General features: G+C 40.2%; 1 protein-coding gene across 3 annotated transcripts in view; it reads left to right on the forward strand.

Moving 5' to 3' along the window:
* The first annotated feature begins 686 nt into the window (after nt 1–686).
* TPD52L1 (tumor protein D52-like 1) overlaps nt 687–14,907 on the forward strand; it is a 41,149-nt gene continuing 26,928 nt past the window's right edge. For 2 of the 3 annotated variants that reach the window (XM_009880145.1, XM_009880146.1), the window contains exons 1-2: nt 1,223–1,330; nt 8,678–8,826. In XM_009880145.1, the coding sequence (XP_009878447.1) occupies nt 1,283–1,330; nt 8,678–8,826 (197 nt within the window). In that variant the 5' untranslated portion in view covers nt 1,223–1,282. Of the gene's footprint in view, nt 694–1,214; nt 1,331–8,677; nt 8,827–14,907 lie in introns of those variants that run through there. The other variant, XM_009880144.1, reaches the window with a different exon arrangement.

Consider the following 14,907-nt stretch of genomic DNA (forward strand, 5'->3'; position numbering starts at 1 on the left):
TACGTTGAGGGACTCTAGGTGGAAGAAATGGCGGAAAGGGGGAGGGAGGTTTGTTTTCTGCATGAAAATACATAGTAGGCAATTTCAAGTTGTTCAATACTCCAGACTTGCTGCATGTAACCTCTATTCCCTACTGCCAAAACTTAACAAAGTTAAATTCTAATCTCTATGTAATAGAGTATACAGGCCTCTGTGGGCCTGGGAAAGAAATTGTTCTCTTCTGTATTAAGCAGTGTACATATGTTAGGAGTCAGCTGAGATAGATGATTACCCCACTAAAGAATTGAAATACAGGGAAAAGTGCTGTCCCGGCTGTAGCCTGGAGGAGAATTTTCTTCCACAACAGAAACAGATTGAGAACCTTTAAAACAAGTTCCAAAGGAGTGAGAATGTTTTGCGTTTTCTTGTTTGGAGATGATGGAGAATGAGAGGCTGTTAATGGCTGGAATCCTAGCAGTCATTCTTCTCTCAACTGAATGATTGGGAGATAGGACATGCTTTGTTTCCTCTGTATATATTGTACTAGGCAGGCACAGGTCTCGCAAACATTTATGCATGTGCTTATACATACTGATCCTGGTCTTGGACACGCAGAAGAAGAAAGTAATTGGAGGTCCAGTATAGTTGTTCACCCTTCACTGGTTTAGATTGGCTGATCAAGGTATGCTTCTCTCTAAGAAATTCAAACAGTAGGTATGGCATTTGCTTCTGAAAACTGTGTACATCTGTAAGGTTCTCAAATTGCTGCGATCAGAAGTACTTTTAAAGCAAATTTGGCTCAGTAATATACTTCCTATATTGTTCAGTGTGCTATTGCTGCTATTCGCATCAGTGATCCACATCAACCAGCTTTTGAAGAAAAAGCTTTCTTTTTCTCTTCCTCCCCCTTTTTTTTTCTTCTGCATTGTTAGAAGCAAGGAAGTGCCTTGTTAGGCACTAGTGGGGTCCAAGGTGATTGCTTTCTGGGAATGAGTGGTGCTTTCACATATTAAATTGCTTCTGCGCAGAGATTATCATCTGATACTTCCAGTAGCTTTTCAGAAGCAAAGAGGAGCAGAATCCAAATGACCTTTAGCAGGAAAAGGTTTTTTTGGGTTTTGTTTTTTTTTTTTTTCCTAGAGGGTGAATATTGTATCATTCTTAGATTTTAGGAGAGGTCAATAGCGTAGCTGAAATAATTAATAACGGTTGTCTTGACCTTTTAACTCTTTAAGGCCTGTTGGAAACCCAGTCTTTACATGAAGCAGATGAAGATGTGGTCACCGATGTTGATTTCACCAATATGATTTCTGAAGAAGAAAAAGAAGAGTTGAAGATTGAGCTAGTCAAGGTAATGAATTTGAATTTCTATGAGTGTTACTGTTTCTACTTCCTTAAACTGGAAGATATTAATTGTAGGCTGAAGTACGCATTGTAAAGGTATGCTCTTCCTTTTTAGTAAAATTATTCTAGGCTACAATAATGTGAAGCAATTAATTTCCTTATATGTTTTTTTGAAGATTAAATATCTTCTACTTGATGATTGTAGCGAGAAAGTTAAATATACCTTACCATTTTAGTCAAGACGTATGTCTTCATAAATAAACCTTCCTTTATAAAGAATGGTAGGTGGTGTTCTTATCAGATCTATGGTATTGTTGTTAGTGGTTGTGACACCTGACGGAAAAGATTTTGTGTGGTTCTCAGAGGAAAAGCTGATGATGATGGTTCCAGAAGAGATTGATGATGATGAGAACAGTAATTTCACCACATTTTTGTTTCCTTTGACACTGATGTGTTTGGAGAAGGTTATATTTTTGGTTTGCATTTGTTGTTTTCTTAATTAAAGAACTTCTGAAGATGTCATAGCACCATGAAGAGGTTTAAAAATAATACTTAATAGCAAAGAGATTGGAAGAAAAAGGTGTGAACCATGTGGTCTTTTTATTAGAAAGGTTAAAGAGATTGTATGGATTCAGTCTACAATGGGAGAGTGGATTCAGTTTTAATTACTGCTGCTGAATACTGCAGAAACAGAAGTGAAATTCCACAATGGAAAATGAGAGACTGGGAAAAAGTGAGGGTTGGTTTATTTTAAATGAGAGACAAATAACAGTAATCACAGCTGTATGAAGGGGGAGAGTTTTCTTTGTCTTAATCAAAATACTAATTTTTTAAGACTCTCTTAATGTCTCTCAAGTCATTTACCTTCAGTGCTGATTTAGGATTTTCTAGTGAAATGCTTTAATGTTTTATCAAGCCTTGTGTTTCTGAGTTGCTAGTTAATTTTTACTTCTTTGCTGATCCTGTCATTTCTGTAAGTATAAGAGGGAAACCGAAACTTTACTTTTCAGTTCATCACATAGCGATGACATAGGAGTTGGTATGTTCATTGTTATCTTTTCATCAGGACCAGAGGCAGTGGGCACACACTGAAACATGGAAGGTTCCCTCTGAACATCAGGAAACACATTTTCACTGTGAGTGTAACTGAGCACTGGTGCAGGTTGCCCAGGCAGGCTGTGGAGTCTCCATCCTTGGAGATATTCAAAAGCTATCTGGGCACAGTCCTGCACAACTGTGGCCCTGCTTGGGCAGGGGATTGGACCAGATCACCTCCAGAGGTCCCTTTGAACCTCAGCCATTCTGTGATTCTCTTCTCTTTTCTGATGAAAGGGACTTAAGAGGCAGATGGAAACAAGAAATAAAAAAAAAGAACTTCCTGCAACCATCTGAGAATGATATGCCTCTCTCAAGAGAATTTATATCAAGAGTTTCTGGGCATCCTTCCTGCTTGCTGATTCCTGTGGGAGCAGAGAGTTCTCAGTGTCTCATGGTAGAAATGTTTTAATTCATGTACCAACACACAAGTGAGAGATTGCCTTTCAAATATCATGATCCTGGCTGACCTAGAAATTATTTTCTGAATTGCTCGCAGCAGTTTACTGGCACATAGCTTATGCTTGAAAACAAAATAAAACTGATAATTATGCTAAGAAAGGTTTGGAAAACTTGAATTTAGCATGAACAAAGTCTAAACTTAAATGAGGCTTATGATTCTTAGAAAAGACTAAAAAACATGTAAGAGCTTGACTCCAGAGAGAAACCTCTGTGGGAATTGGCTAATGTTTCCTTTTGCAAAGCTGCTAGTCATTACTTTCAAGCCCCCTCTCTTCCACCAGTGGTAGTTTTGTTTTCTTCCATTTCCTTATGTGTTAGGTAATACCTGTTTGAGCCTGTAGGAACAAGCACCTTTCTTTTTATTGTTCTGAAGGGTTCAAATCTTCCTTAATGCTGCAGTCACTCAATAGTTGATATAATGGGGAGCTGTGGTGAGCACCTGTTGTGCATGTATTTAAACAGAAAAAAATATGTTCCCTCTCTGTGTTGTGTATCTGCTCTATATACATATTCTCTGTTGTCTTCCTCCTTCCTTCCCTGACATTAGGAGGGGAAGGAAGCAATACTGGTTTTCTGACAGGTTTCTGGTATACTCTTTTCCTATTCCCCTGCTAGCAGTCTCTTTGTACTGGAAGCTGTTCAGAGTGTGGACTAACTCTGTTCCTGTATTTGTAGTCTGGCTAACACAGCAGGGCTCTGACTCTAATCAAGCCTTGGAATTTCTACAATGCGAGTAAAATGAGTAACTCTTACAGGAACTTCTAACAGTCATTTGACTTAGCAGAAGTCAGTCTGATGCTTCAGAATAAAAGCAGAAAATTGTAACCCAAAAACTTTACATAAGGCCAAACGCTTATTAGCAAAACAGATATTTTTTTTCCTCTCTGTGTGAGGAGCATGGTACAATGACTCCTGAGTCACGACGGGGGTTGAGGTTTTGAGCTATCTTGCTCACTGCTGTCAGTTGTCCTTCCATTACACTCATCAAAGTAGTCATTTACTCCTTGCTGTCTCCCCCCTCCCATACCTTCACAAAAGCAGCTATCTGGTTTGATCTACGAGCTTTCTAGCTGATGCACAGGTTCTAAGTTCAGCTATGCGTGTTACTGCATGTTTAAGTTTGAGGAAAAATGTGAGTACTTTTTTCTGCTAACTTATCACCAGTTTTATTTATGTGTGTCCCTGATGTCTCTGGGTGCTGTTCACCCAAGGAAAAACTTATAAATGAACAGGTACTCAGCCTGGAGGTGTAAAGCTTGAGCCATATGATTTGGTGCAGAGGTGAAGTGCCTGTTATTTTTTGTGCTGTGTTATTGTGTTCAGTTACAACTACTTTCTTTAAAAGGCTACCACAGTAAGGTACTCACATTTCCTTACAAATATTTTATGCGTTTTAGTATACATGTTACAATACTCGGCAATTTTGAAAAGGCATAAAAATTCGATAACAATCGCTAGTTTACCAAATACAATAGCTAATCAAAATTGAAGGGTCCCATGGACTGGTTTCATTGGGAGACAGTTTTTCTGTACACTTGCCGTAACTTTCTTTGTGTCTTCTGAGATAAAAAGGATTATGTGAAAGAACAGTATAGAGAAGGTGCAGTATTGTGATTATTTTTTTTTTGAAAGCCAATGAAATGAAGGAAAAAATTATTTTTTTCCTCATAAAATGAATGTCTTTATGTTATCAAGTACTCCCGTGTAGTTGCTCTTCCTACTAGTGATATAGCTGGTCTTTCCTTGTTACGTTTTTTTGTCCGTTACATGTTTTCCAGCTTTTCTTATAGGACATAGCTATGCAGAGAGTTGATATTCAGTTCTAGCACAGGTGGGCAGATGTATGCTGCAGCCTGGCTGCCACGGTGGTACCTGTGGTAGTGAAGTGTGTGAGCCTGCCCTGAGGATCCAGGGTATTTCCGAACCATGGTTCCATGATGTCAGACTTTGTGGCACTGCGCTTTCAAAATTTCTACCCCTACTCTTTTCACCTCCGGGCCTCCTGGCTGGTTTTGGCAGCGTGACTGGGAGGTGCTGTGCTGTGAGCCAGTGTCATGCAGCTGTGCCGAGGTGAATAGTGGTGGTGCAACTGAAGATGGGTGTACCTGCTCACAGATGACAGTGGGAGTTGCTTGGGACAGCACTAGCTCCAAGAGGAGCTCCAAAGGACCATGGCCTTGGTTTCTTTGGTGGCTTTGCTGTAGTTGCTGGCTCCTTTTAAAGTCTTTGTCAGCATATTATCACACTGCGGGTGTTGTGTGTGTAACTTGCTTTTTATTTCTTTAAACAATACCCGGCAAAGCCTGTCCCTCAGGTAGTTCTCACTCCTAATGAGAGTGTCTGCCATGTCTGCCTGCCATGTCTGCCTTCCTTTCAGTAGTGATGTATGCCTGTGGTGTACATACCGCAGCACTTGACCTCCACTTGGGTGTATTGCATGTGCTGCTTTAATTGATCACTGCCTGCCTCTCCTCCATCTCCAGCCACTCGTTCCTGCCCCTGTGCTGTATCCACACAGGCATTTGTGCACCTCTCTGCAGTGGATCTAGGAACTGATCTGCCTTAAAAATAGCTCTTGTTTTTTCGGTGATGGCTTTTACCTGGTACAGTTTCCCCTGGTGAGGAGGGCTGTGCAAACAGCCAGGTCAGGGCACTATACATTTGGGTGGTGTAGTGGCAGGGAAAAAGTATGCTTAATCTAACTTAGAAGTACACGTTTAACTATGATGGCTTCTGTTTTCTGTTGGGGTCCCTTAATGTTTTAATCGCTTACTGCCTTGATCCTTAAAACAAACATACGATTTACTATTCAGCTTACCATTCAACCCATTCATCAGTATTATTCCAACCAATAACTGAATCTTTCCACCTCCATGTTTTACATATTACAATGTGTATCTTAGAATATAGGTAATTCCAACTGACATATATTTTTATTAATAGTAGTTTATCCAAAATGCTCCATTTTACTGAATAAGTACTTTCTGTTTTGTATTGTATGACCTGTTTTGTGAGCTTGTACTGAAAAAATGGGTAAGGTTATATGTTGGAGTGTGGTCGTTTTTTTCAGGCATGTCACCATCTTAAAGGGATGTTCAACTTCCTAAAACATACAATTTGCCCTAAAATAATAATAATAATAAAAAAAGGCAAAGCAAGGGATAATACTTTTTTTTTTTATGTGTTTGTGTGCTGGACTTCACTGTCCTTCTCCCATATTACTAGTCAGTTCCAGATTTCAGAGAGATCTGTGTGGATTTTTTTCCTGGGGTCTCACCTTTGTGTGATTTACATGTTACTCATGTCAGCTAATCATAGGAATTGTAGTGTCTTAGGTTGTCAGCTCCTCTCCTTGCTTTTACACATATCCCAAACAATAACAGAGGAAAGAAAAAAACACCTATTAATTCTGATTCCTAAGCCCACAAAAAGGGAGTAGAGAACTTGTCCCTAATGATGCATCACTATTCTTCTGAGCCCGTTTCGCTTAGAAGGGAAGCGTGAGGACTAGAAGCTTGTATTTCTATTGACTTAAGCCCTAGTTTCATAATGGAGTCTGTATTTATAACACTGGACTTTTCAAAAATGCCGAAGCAGGTGATACCTGACTTCCATGGGAGTTAGGTATGTAACCTACTTACATGCTTTTCAAGATCCCACTATAAGTCCCTAATCCTTTCTGACTACTTCAGTCTTCAATCACTGATATCTGAGTGCTTCAGGGAGGCTTTGTATCTTCCATTATTTTAAAATGATGGAACTTGAGGATTTTGTGAAATCGAAACCAGACTCTCATCTCTAAAGAAAAACAATTTTTTATTTTTAATACAGTTGTATTAACGTTGTTCATATTTACGCCACTGAGCACATGGTTAATGCTTGCTTAGGGCTTTACAGCTTTAGGTGTCTGTTCAATGGAACAGATGGAAAGTAATTTTAATAGAAGCCCTTGAATGTTTACATATCCAGGTACCTAATGATCAGCCTAGTGCTAGCCCATATGGAAAGCATTAATGTTTAAGTACATGTAAGCATACTGGTATTGGTTTAAATTAAGTTCTTTAGCAGTGTTACTCAGGCAGACTTGTGCACTAAGGGGTTTGCTGTGGGTGGGAAACAACTAAAGGGAGCTCTGAACTGCTACCTGAGAAATGCTGACATTTGTGATTTCTTCTTTCTGTAAGCATTTAACCTGTTATCCTCAGAAGAGAAACTCATGCTGCCTCTTGACAGCATTTCATTTGCAGATTGGGAATATAATGGAGTATGAAGGATATGGGAAGGTACAAAGCAATTTTGGATTGTTATATATTGTACTGGGAAATGTTGACATAGCGGGCATTGGTGAATACTGGTATCTGCTTCACTGAGGTCATGATTTTGCCTTGTGTTCATAGTCTTGCTGCTTAATTCCTGAGCTGCTTGAATAATTTAGATAGCAGGTAGTGACAAAAGAGAAACCGATAGCTGGGGGATTCGAGGGTGAGACTTTTCCAAGAACAATGAGCTTGCAGCCAGTTTTACAAGGAAGCAGAATACATGAGTGTGTAAAATTAAAATAATGCTGGTATTTACATCCTAAATATAGCCCTAGAGGTCAGCAACTGATGCAGCTGGTGCTTGCCTCATTCCCTGCAGCCTATGGAGTTAAATCACAGGGAGGCTGTGGTTCCAGGGAACTTAACATATGGTAATCAGATACATTACCATATGTCATCCTATTAACATATGGAGGAAGGAACACAGTCAGTAAGGGAACTTGTAAACCTGAAGTGAAAGGCAGCTGCTCTGGTGTCACTTGCCCTCGTTAGCTTCGGTACCTCTGAGTGCTGCGTGTATATTTGGCTTGGGAGGCCCCTGGATGAAGGACACAAATCCAGCTCGTAGGAGTGCTGCCTAAGGTGAAGGATCCTGAGCCAGTGGCAGGCTGATTCAGCAGTCCCTCTTCTCAGTCAAGAGTTCTGATCCTTGCCTTGCTAAAACACTGGCTTGGTTTAAATGTTTCAAATAATGTCCACTGCAGGGAGAATTGTATCCCTCTGTTTGGGCTGAATGGTGTCTTTATAACTTGAATTTGCACAGTTGGGTTAATGACTACGAGCTCTGAAAAGGCTAATCTGCTGTGTCTTCTGAATGCTTCTATGCTTTGTGTAGGACCTGGTCACTCATGTTAACAGTCCATCTCCTATGTAGTTTTATGTTACTATTTTGAAATATGTAGGGCCTAAAAGTATAGATAATACTCATGTGACAAGGATGTAACTTTTTATGAGTCAAGTCATATGTTACAATGCAATTATTTTTTTTTTAACCTGCTTCTAAGAATTTGCATCTATGTTTTTCATGAGTGGAAGACTAAAAAGCTGCAAATATGAAGTTAAAACCCTGTGCATTCAAAGAGAACTATCTGCCTGAATTATCCAGTCTTCTCTTGTTCTGCCCATTGCTATTTTACAAGTGAATGGAACGCTGATGCTTGAGACTCCTAATGCCCTAAGGCAGATCTTGGTCAAGTTGCTCAATAGTCACTTTCTTAGTGGAGAATTCTCTCTCTTATCAGGTGCATGTGTATGATGGTGCACATAGGTGACACAGTTTGAAATATTAATTTAATGTAGTGTCAGTTCTGTTCTGGACATGTCTTTGTGATTTCCATCTCTTCAATCTCTCTGTCTCTCTAGTCACCTATGAAAAATGCAAGTTTATGTGAGAGTCATTTAATCTCTTGATATAGTGTGCGTTTCTCGTTCTGTAGGAACAAGCTAACACCTTTCTCCTTCTTCTTTGTGTCTCTCAGCTAGAGGATGAAATTTCAACTTTGCGGCAAGTGCTAGCAGCCAAAGAAAAGCACCTGGTTGAAATTAAACAAAAGCTTGGCATAAGTCTGATGAATGAACTGAAGCAGAACTTTAGCAAAAGCTGGCATGATATGCAGACAACTTCTGCGTGAGTACAGACCTTGCACAAATTAATTCTTGTATGTTGTGTAGCGTATTGGAGGTATTGTCTTGATGATCCCTGGTATGAATTTTAGCAATTGAAATACCTGCTGAGTGGAGCAGATGGCAGGGACAAACATATCAAGCTTCTCAGAGAAAGGAGACCTGAAAAAAGCCCTTCCACATCAGCAACATGCTTCTCTACTGTGTTGCCCCTCACTCTTGCAAAATCACAACAACTGAAACTGTCATGGCACTGAGAAGGTTACCTTCCTGTCCCATAACACATTCCTACAGAGTCCTTACTGAGGAAAGGACTTTGTTTAATCTCATTGTATTGTATTTTTCAACTTCCAAGAGAGACAATGTAAAAAAAATAATAATAAAACCCACCAAACCATTAGCAACTATTTTAAAAAAATAGTACCATCATCTGAATTACAAAGAAAACCGGCATGATCAGTTGATGTGTAACTGTGTTTAATTCCTGTTTTGCGTTGCCCAAAAGAAACAAAAAAATTATTGGAGTAACCAAACCATCTTTGTGGTTATGAGTCTTACATCTGTCAAGTTTTTTGTTATTTTGCAGCAGTGTATTGTTAGGTAAGTCCCTGGTACCTCTCACAGACTTGGTTTACCTCTGTGCAGAATGGGTAACTAGTTCACAAGAGTTCAGTGAAACTCACCTTGTGTAATGTGTAAGCAGCTTGGAGTTCCCAGAGTGAAAGGTAATGCATAAATGTGAAGAACCGTTGCTCCACTCTGCTGTTGTTGAAATGGTTGTAACTTAAAAATTTTTTTTTTTTTTTTTTTGACCCAGACCAATTATGCTGTGGAATTCTGTAGTCTTAAGTCAGTTGCTGCCTACCAGGAGGGTGCCTTTTAAAAAGGCACCAGTTCTTGGATAAGAAAGCAGAGGAGGGAGGTTATTCAGGCTGCAGCTTGCTACCAAGAATTATTGCTGCAAGCCTTTTGTCTCACATAAGGATGGAGTTAAAATATTCATTTGGATATAATGATAAGACCTATCCTGAATCTACCAGAAAACCTAGGATAGGTAGTGTTACTTGTAAGCTTCAAACACTTTTTGCTCTGTATCTCTGATGGAGCATCACTGAGAGAGATGGTGAATAAAACTATGAATGCCAAAACTCCAGGAAGGTCACGACAATTACTGTGAAGCTGATCTCAGCTTCATACCGATCTTTATACTTACACAAATGAACATACTATATTCTTCTAAGACTTTTGGGGCTGAATTAATAGCAACATCGGTAGAAAGAACCACCCACCTTTCATTGAGTGCTGTCTGAAAAGTTATTTGATTTTTTTTTTTTTTTTTTTTTTCAATTGACAACTGAATTTGACACTCTAGGGGAAAAGCAAGAGTGAGCTGCTCCACAACAGAGCTGAGTAGGGAGCTGACAGCAAGGCAGGCAGGGCAGTGGCATCACTCACGAAGGAGCAGTCCCACAGTACCTGAACAAAGGGAGCAGAGCAGGTCCACTGGCAGTGAACAAAGTCAAGCCAAGAGTTCAGATCTACAGGTGAGTCTGTAGCAATGAGCCAGGTCCAAGGTCAAGCCAGGAAGTAAAATCTGTGGGTCAAGATCGGTGAGGTACCTGACCAGATAGAGGCCCACCAGTAGGGTAACTCAAGCAAGGACCAAGGGCTTAAATGCAGTCTAAGCTTTAGTGTAGTTCCCAAGAGAAGAGGGGAGAAGCCTGACAAGACTTCTCCCAACTCTCTCACCCAGCACTGTTTTTTTTCAGACAGTCAAGGTCCCAAGTAATAGTACTCTTCAATGCAGTCACAGTCTTACCCAAGGTTAAACAGTTGTGCAGTGTTAGAGCTGGCCTTGAGCCCAGGCAGCCAAACCCATGGAAGGCGGGGAGAAGGGTTTGTAGTGCCTCTTGGTACACTCAAGGCCCTGACAGAGTCTCAGAAAGAATAATCGTTCTTTCTGCTTTAATGAGAAGTCAAATAAGGTATAAACCCCTTAATAGAAAATGTAGTTTGTGTGTCTCCTATTTCTAACTTTTGGACCTCTGCTAGGTCCTGTTTCTCAAAATAAGTTATTAACAAGGGCTCCCATGCTGGCTCAGTGAGGATGTCTGGCATGTGCTAGGAGAGGATAGTCTAGACACACTGCGCTTTAGGAGAGAGGAGGGCACAAGACACCTGAACTAGGGAGATGTGAGCAAAATCTTGAAACAAAAACTTCCATTTTTACTTTTACATTCCAAGACAGCTTTTCATTTTCCCTTCACAATGTTGACATTTTCCACAAGGGTAGAGAGACTTAGGAGACTTTATCAGTATGGAGGCTGCTACTTTTCATTTAAAATGAGTTTCAAAACCAACAAGCCATTAGGTAATGAGCGTCTACAAGTAGTTATGTAGAGCTGAGCAGCAGGAGTCCATTTGTGCCCTTGAAAATCCTGATGTCCATAGTCCAACTGCTTTATTATTCTGGCTGACATTCACACCAGTACACTGATGCCAGTACAAATCATGGTAATCCTGCATTCTTCAGAATGGATGTGTTAAGTAATAAAGGTGATTCATTGTTGCTGCACCAAAATAGCAATGGGATAGCATTACTCACCAAGATTCTCTGATTTAGTAAGTATGAAAAGCCTCTTTTAAAAACTAAAAGTTCAAAATATTTACATGCCTGTACTTTAGGCTTCTAAATACACAATTAATTATTTTAAATTTTAAAAAGACATGTTTTTAAAGAGGCAAATTTTGCTTTCACTCAGTCTTACTGGGTTTTGTAGCTGCTGTGCTTTTCTGGAAGTTAAACCCACTTTTCTTTATTGGGAAATTTTTCAAAGCTACAGAGAACAATTAAGCACCAAATTCTTGTCCTCATATTGTTAGTAATCTTTTTGAGCTCTCCATTTAGGAATGCATTCTTAGGGTTAAAGTGGACTTAGAGGCAGAGGGATGGACTTCTCTCAGAAACAGTTCTGTAAAGTGTGTCTGAACAACTATTTAAGACTCATGACCTAACTCACAGGATGGATGCCACCTGAAATGACTGAATTTAAACTTGAGATTCTGACTATTTTTAAGTATTTACATTTTAAATGGTTTAAATGGTCACGGGTAGCTTAGAAGTTAGCCTGAGCATGCTTGACATGTACATGTTAGAAATTGTCATTAAAGGATTGCTATGCTCAAAAAGAAAACAAAAAAGTAATAGTTTTCATCCTGAGAAAAGCTAGAGCTGGAGGTCAATGGGCTGATGTCCTCCATAGATTGAAGATTATGTCAAAATACGGTTCTGTACAATCCATTTCCTTGTCATTAATTCATACTTTAAGGTAAGCAAAAGCAATTCTAACTACCTCTAGTAAGACATTATATTTGCAACAGTAATGTGCAGCTTTTTTTTTGTATCAAATCAATTGTGTTTTTTTTTTTTAAATCAGCTTTGTTTTTCTCTAAATAAAACTTGTCATGTTGTTTGCATTTTTCAGCCTTGTGTGAAATATACCTGGAAGTCATTCACTTATGGTGACCAGAATCAGAATGCATTTTTCAAGTTCCTTGTTCATTTCCTCTGCTATTTTCTGTGCACTCATTTTTAGCATAATATGTTAAAGAAGGCAGGGGCTTCTACTATAGAGGATATCAGTGACTAGAGAGCAAATGGTTGCCCCAGGTTTAATATGCTTTCATGGTGGTAAGGCATTCAACTGGAATGACTTCCCCCACACACACCTTTTTAAAGATCAGGTTTCCAGTGAATAGAGGTGGGTGGATAAGCAGTTAGCTTCTAGCAATGCAGGTTTTCTTATTTATATTTTAAACAGAGATAATTCATTCTTATTTAGATGCTAGAAGCAGGGTAATATTGGCGTATTTTGAGGTTATTTATTTTAGCTTAAGGAATCATTAAAAATGTCTTTACAGGGATATTTATGAAGACTATAACTGAGCTTTTTTTAATTAATTTTTTGCTACAAAGGAAAGGTTTTATGTAACCTGAATGAAGTATGCTTGCTTAGTTAAAGCTGTTTGATTGGTGTTGTTTCAATAAAGTTTCCACAGCTCTCTCTAGTTTTCCGTACTTCAGATTTTCACTGCATAGTGCACTAAGGTAAGAAGATAGCTTCTATAAAGTTTGACTGAGTTTTATACAGAATCACAGAATAGTTGAGGTTGGCAGCAATGCCAGGAGACTGTCTAGTCCAACTCTCCCTCTCTGAGCAGCGTGAGCTAGAGCAGGGCGCTCAGGACTATGTCCAGTCAGGTTTTGAATATCTCCAAGGATGGAGGCTCTCTGGGCAACCTGTTCCAGTGTTCAGTTACCCTTACTCTGAAAAACTTTTTTCCTTTGTTTAAATATTTCTTGCATTCAGTTTGTGCCTGTTGCCTCTTGCACTTTCACAAGATACCACTGAGAAGAGTCTGTCTCCGTCTTCTCCACTCCCTTCGGTCAGGTTATCTATACACATTGATGAGATCCCCGCATGAGCCTTCTCTTCTACAGGCTGGCCAGTCCCAGCTTTCTCAGCCTTTTCTCATATGAGAGGTGCTCCAGTCCCTTAGACATCTTTATGCCCCTTCACTGGACTTGCTTCAGTATGTCCATGTCTGCCTCTTATTGGGAAGCACAGAACAGGACCCAGCACTGCAGCTGTGGCCTTAACCAGGGCTGAGTAGAGGGGAAGGGTCACCTCCCTCAGCCTGTAATCACTCTTCCCAACGCAGCCCAGGATGCTGTTAGCCACCTTTGCTGTGAGGGCACATTGCTCACTTATGTTCCTCTGGTTGTGTGCCAGGACCCAAGGTGGTCTTCAAGGCTGCTTTCCAGCTGGTTGGTCCCCAGCCTCTACCTGTGCATGGGGTTATTAATCCCAAGATGCAGGACTCTGCATTTCCCTTTGTCGAACTTCATGAGACTCCTGTTGCCCCATTTTTTTTCAGACAGTCAAGGTCTCAAGTAATAGTACTCTTCAATGCAGTCACAGAATTGCACTGTATTATGTATGGAGGAAGTTACAAGGGTTAATTTATCCTCCTTACCAATTCCTCACATGAAGCACTAAGAACATGGATTCACAAGATACCTTGACCTTTGCTAAGCCTCTGTGTTGTAACCATGCTCAGCTTTGTCTGTCCCTCAGCTTTTAAGTTGGTGATCTTCTGTACATTTCTGGGAAAAAACAGTGAGGCATTACAGTGTTCTCCTCTCAGGAGATATTTTGGTACTACTGAGTTTCTAAGGAGCAGTTGTATCTGTAAAGTTACCCACCAATAACCTTACTCCAGCCTAATAGTTCCCAGAAGCTCCTTTTTTATTCTTGCTTGAAATGTTAGCAACTGCGAGAAGGTATAAGCCTCCTCTGTTTTAAATGGATAACCTTTCAGCCTATGGATGGAATAGTAACATAATTACAGCGATAGCTTCTAGGGAGATGAAAATAGTTGGGTTTTGCTACTAACCCCCAAAAAACCCTCAATACTCCAGACATTCAGACCACTGTAAGCAGCAGTTCTGCTACAGCTAATAAATTATGAGAATAGCTAAAAACTTAAAACCCATTCTGTCCTCGAGGGCTGTAATAGTGAAATGAAATGAAATCTCTCAAAGCCCATATCACACAGAATCACAGAATGGTCAGGGTTAGAAGGGACCTCTGGAGATCATCTAGTCCAACCCCCCCGCCAGAGCAGGGTCACCTACAACAGGTTGCTCAGGACAGCGTCCAGGCGGGTTTTGAATGTCTCCAGAGTGGGAGACTCCACAACCTCTCTGGGCAGCCTGTTCCAGTGCTCCACTACCCTCAAGGTAAAGAAGTTCCTTCTCATGTTAAGATGGAACTTCCTATGTTCAGGCTTGTGCCCATTACCCCTCGTCCTATCACTGGGCACCACTGAAAAAAGACTGCTCCCATCCCCCTGGCATCCTCCCTTTAAGTATTTGTAAGTATTAATAAGATCCCCCCTCAATCTTCTTTTCTCTAGACTAAAGAGACCCAAGTCCCTCAGCCTTTCCTCATATGAGAGATGTTCCAATCCCCTAATCGTCTTTGTAGCCCGTTGCTGGACCCTCTCCAGCAGATCCCTGTCT

This window comes from Charadrius vociferus, unplaced genomic scaffold, assembly GCF_000708025.1.
Source record: "Charadrius vociferus isolate BGI_N301 unplaced genomic scaffold, ASM70802v2 scaffold82, whole genome shotgun sequence".
NCBI lineage: Eukaryota > Metazoa > Chordata > Aves > Charadriiformes > Charadriidae > Charadrius > Charadrius vociferus.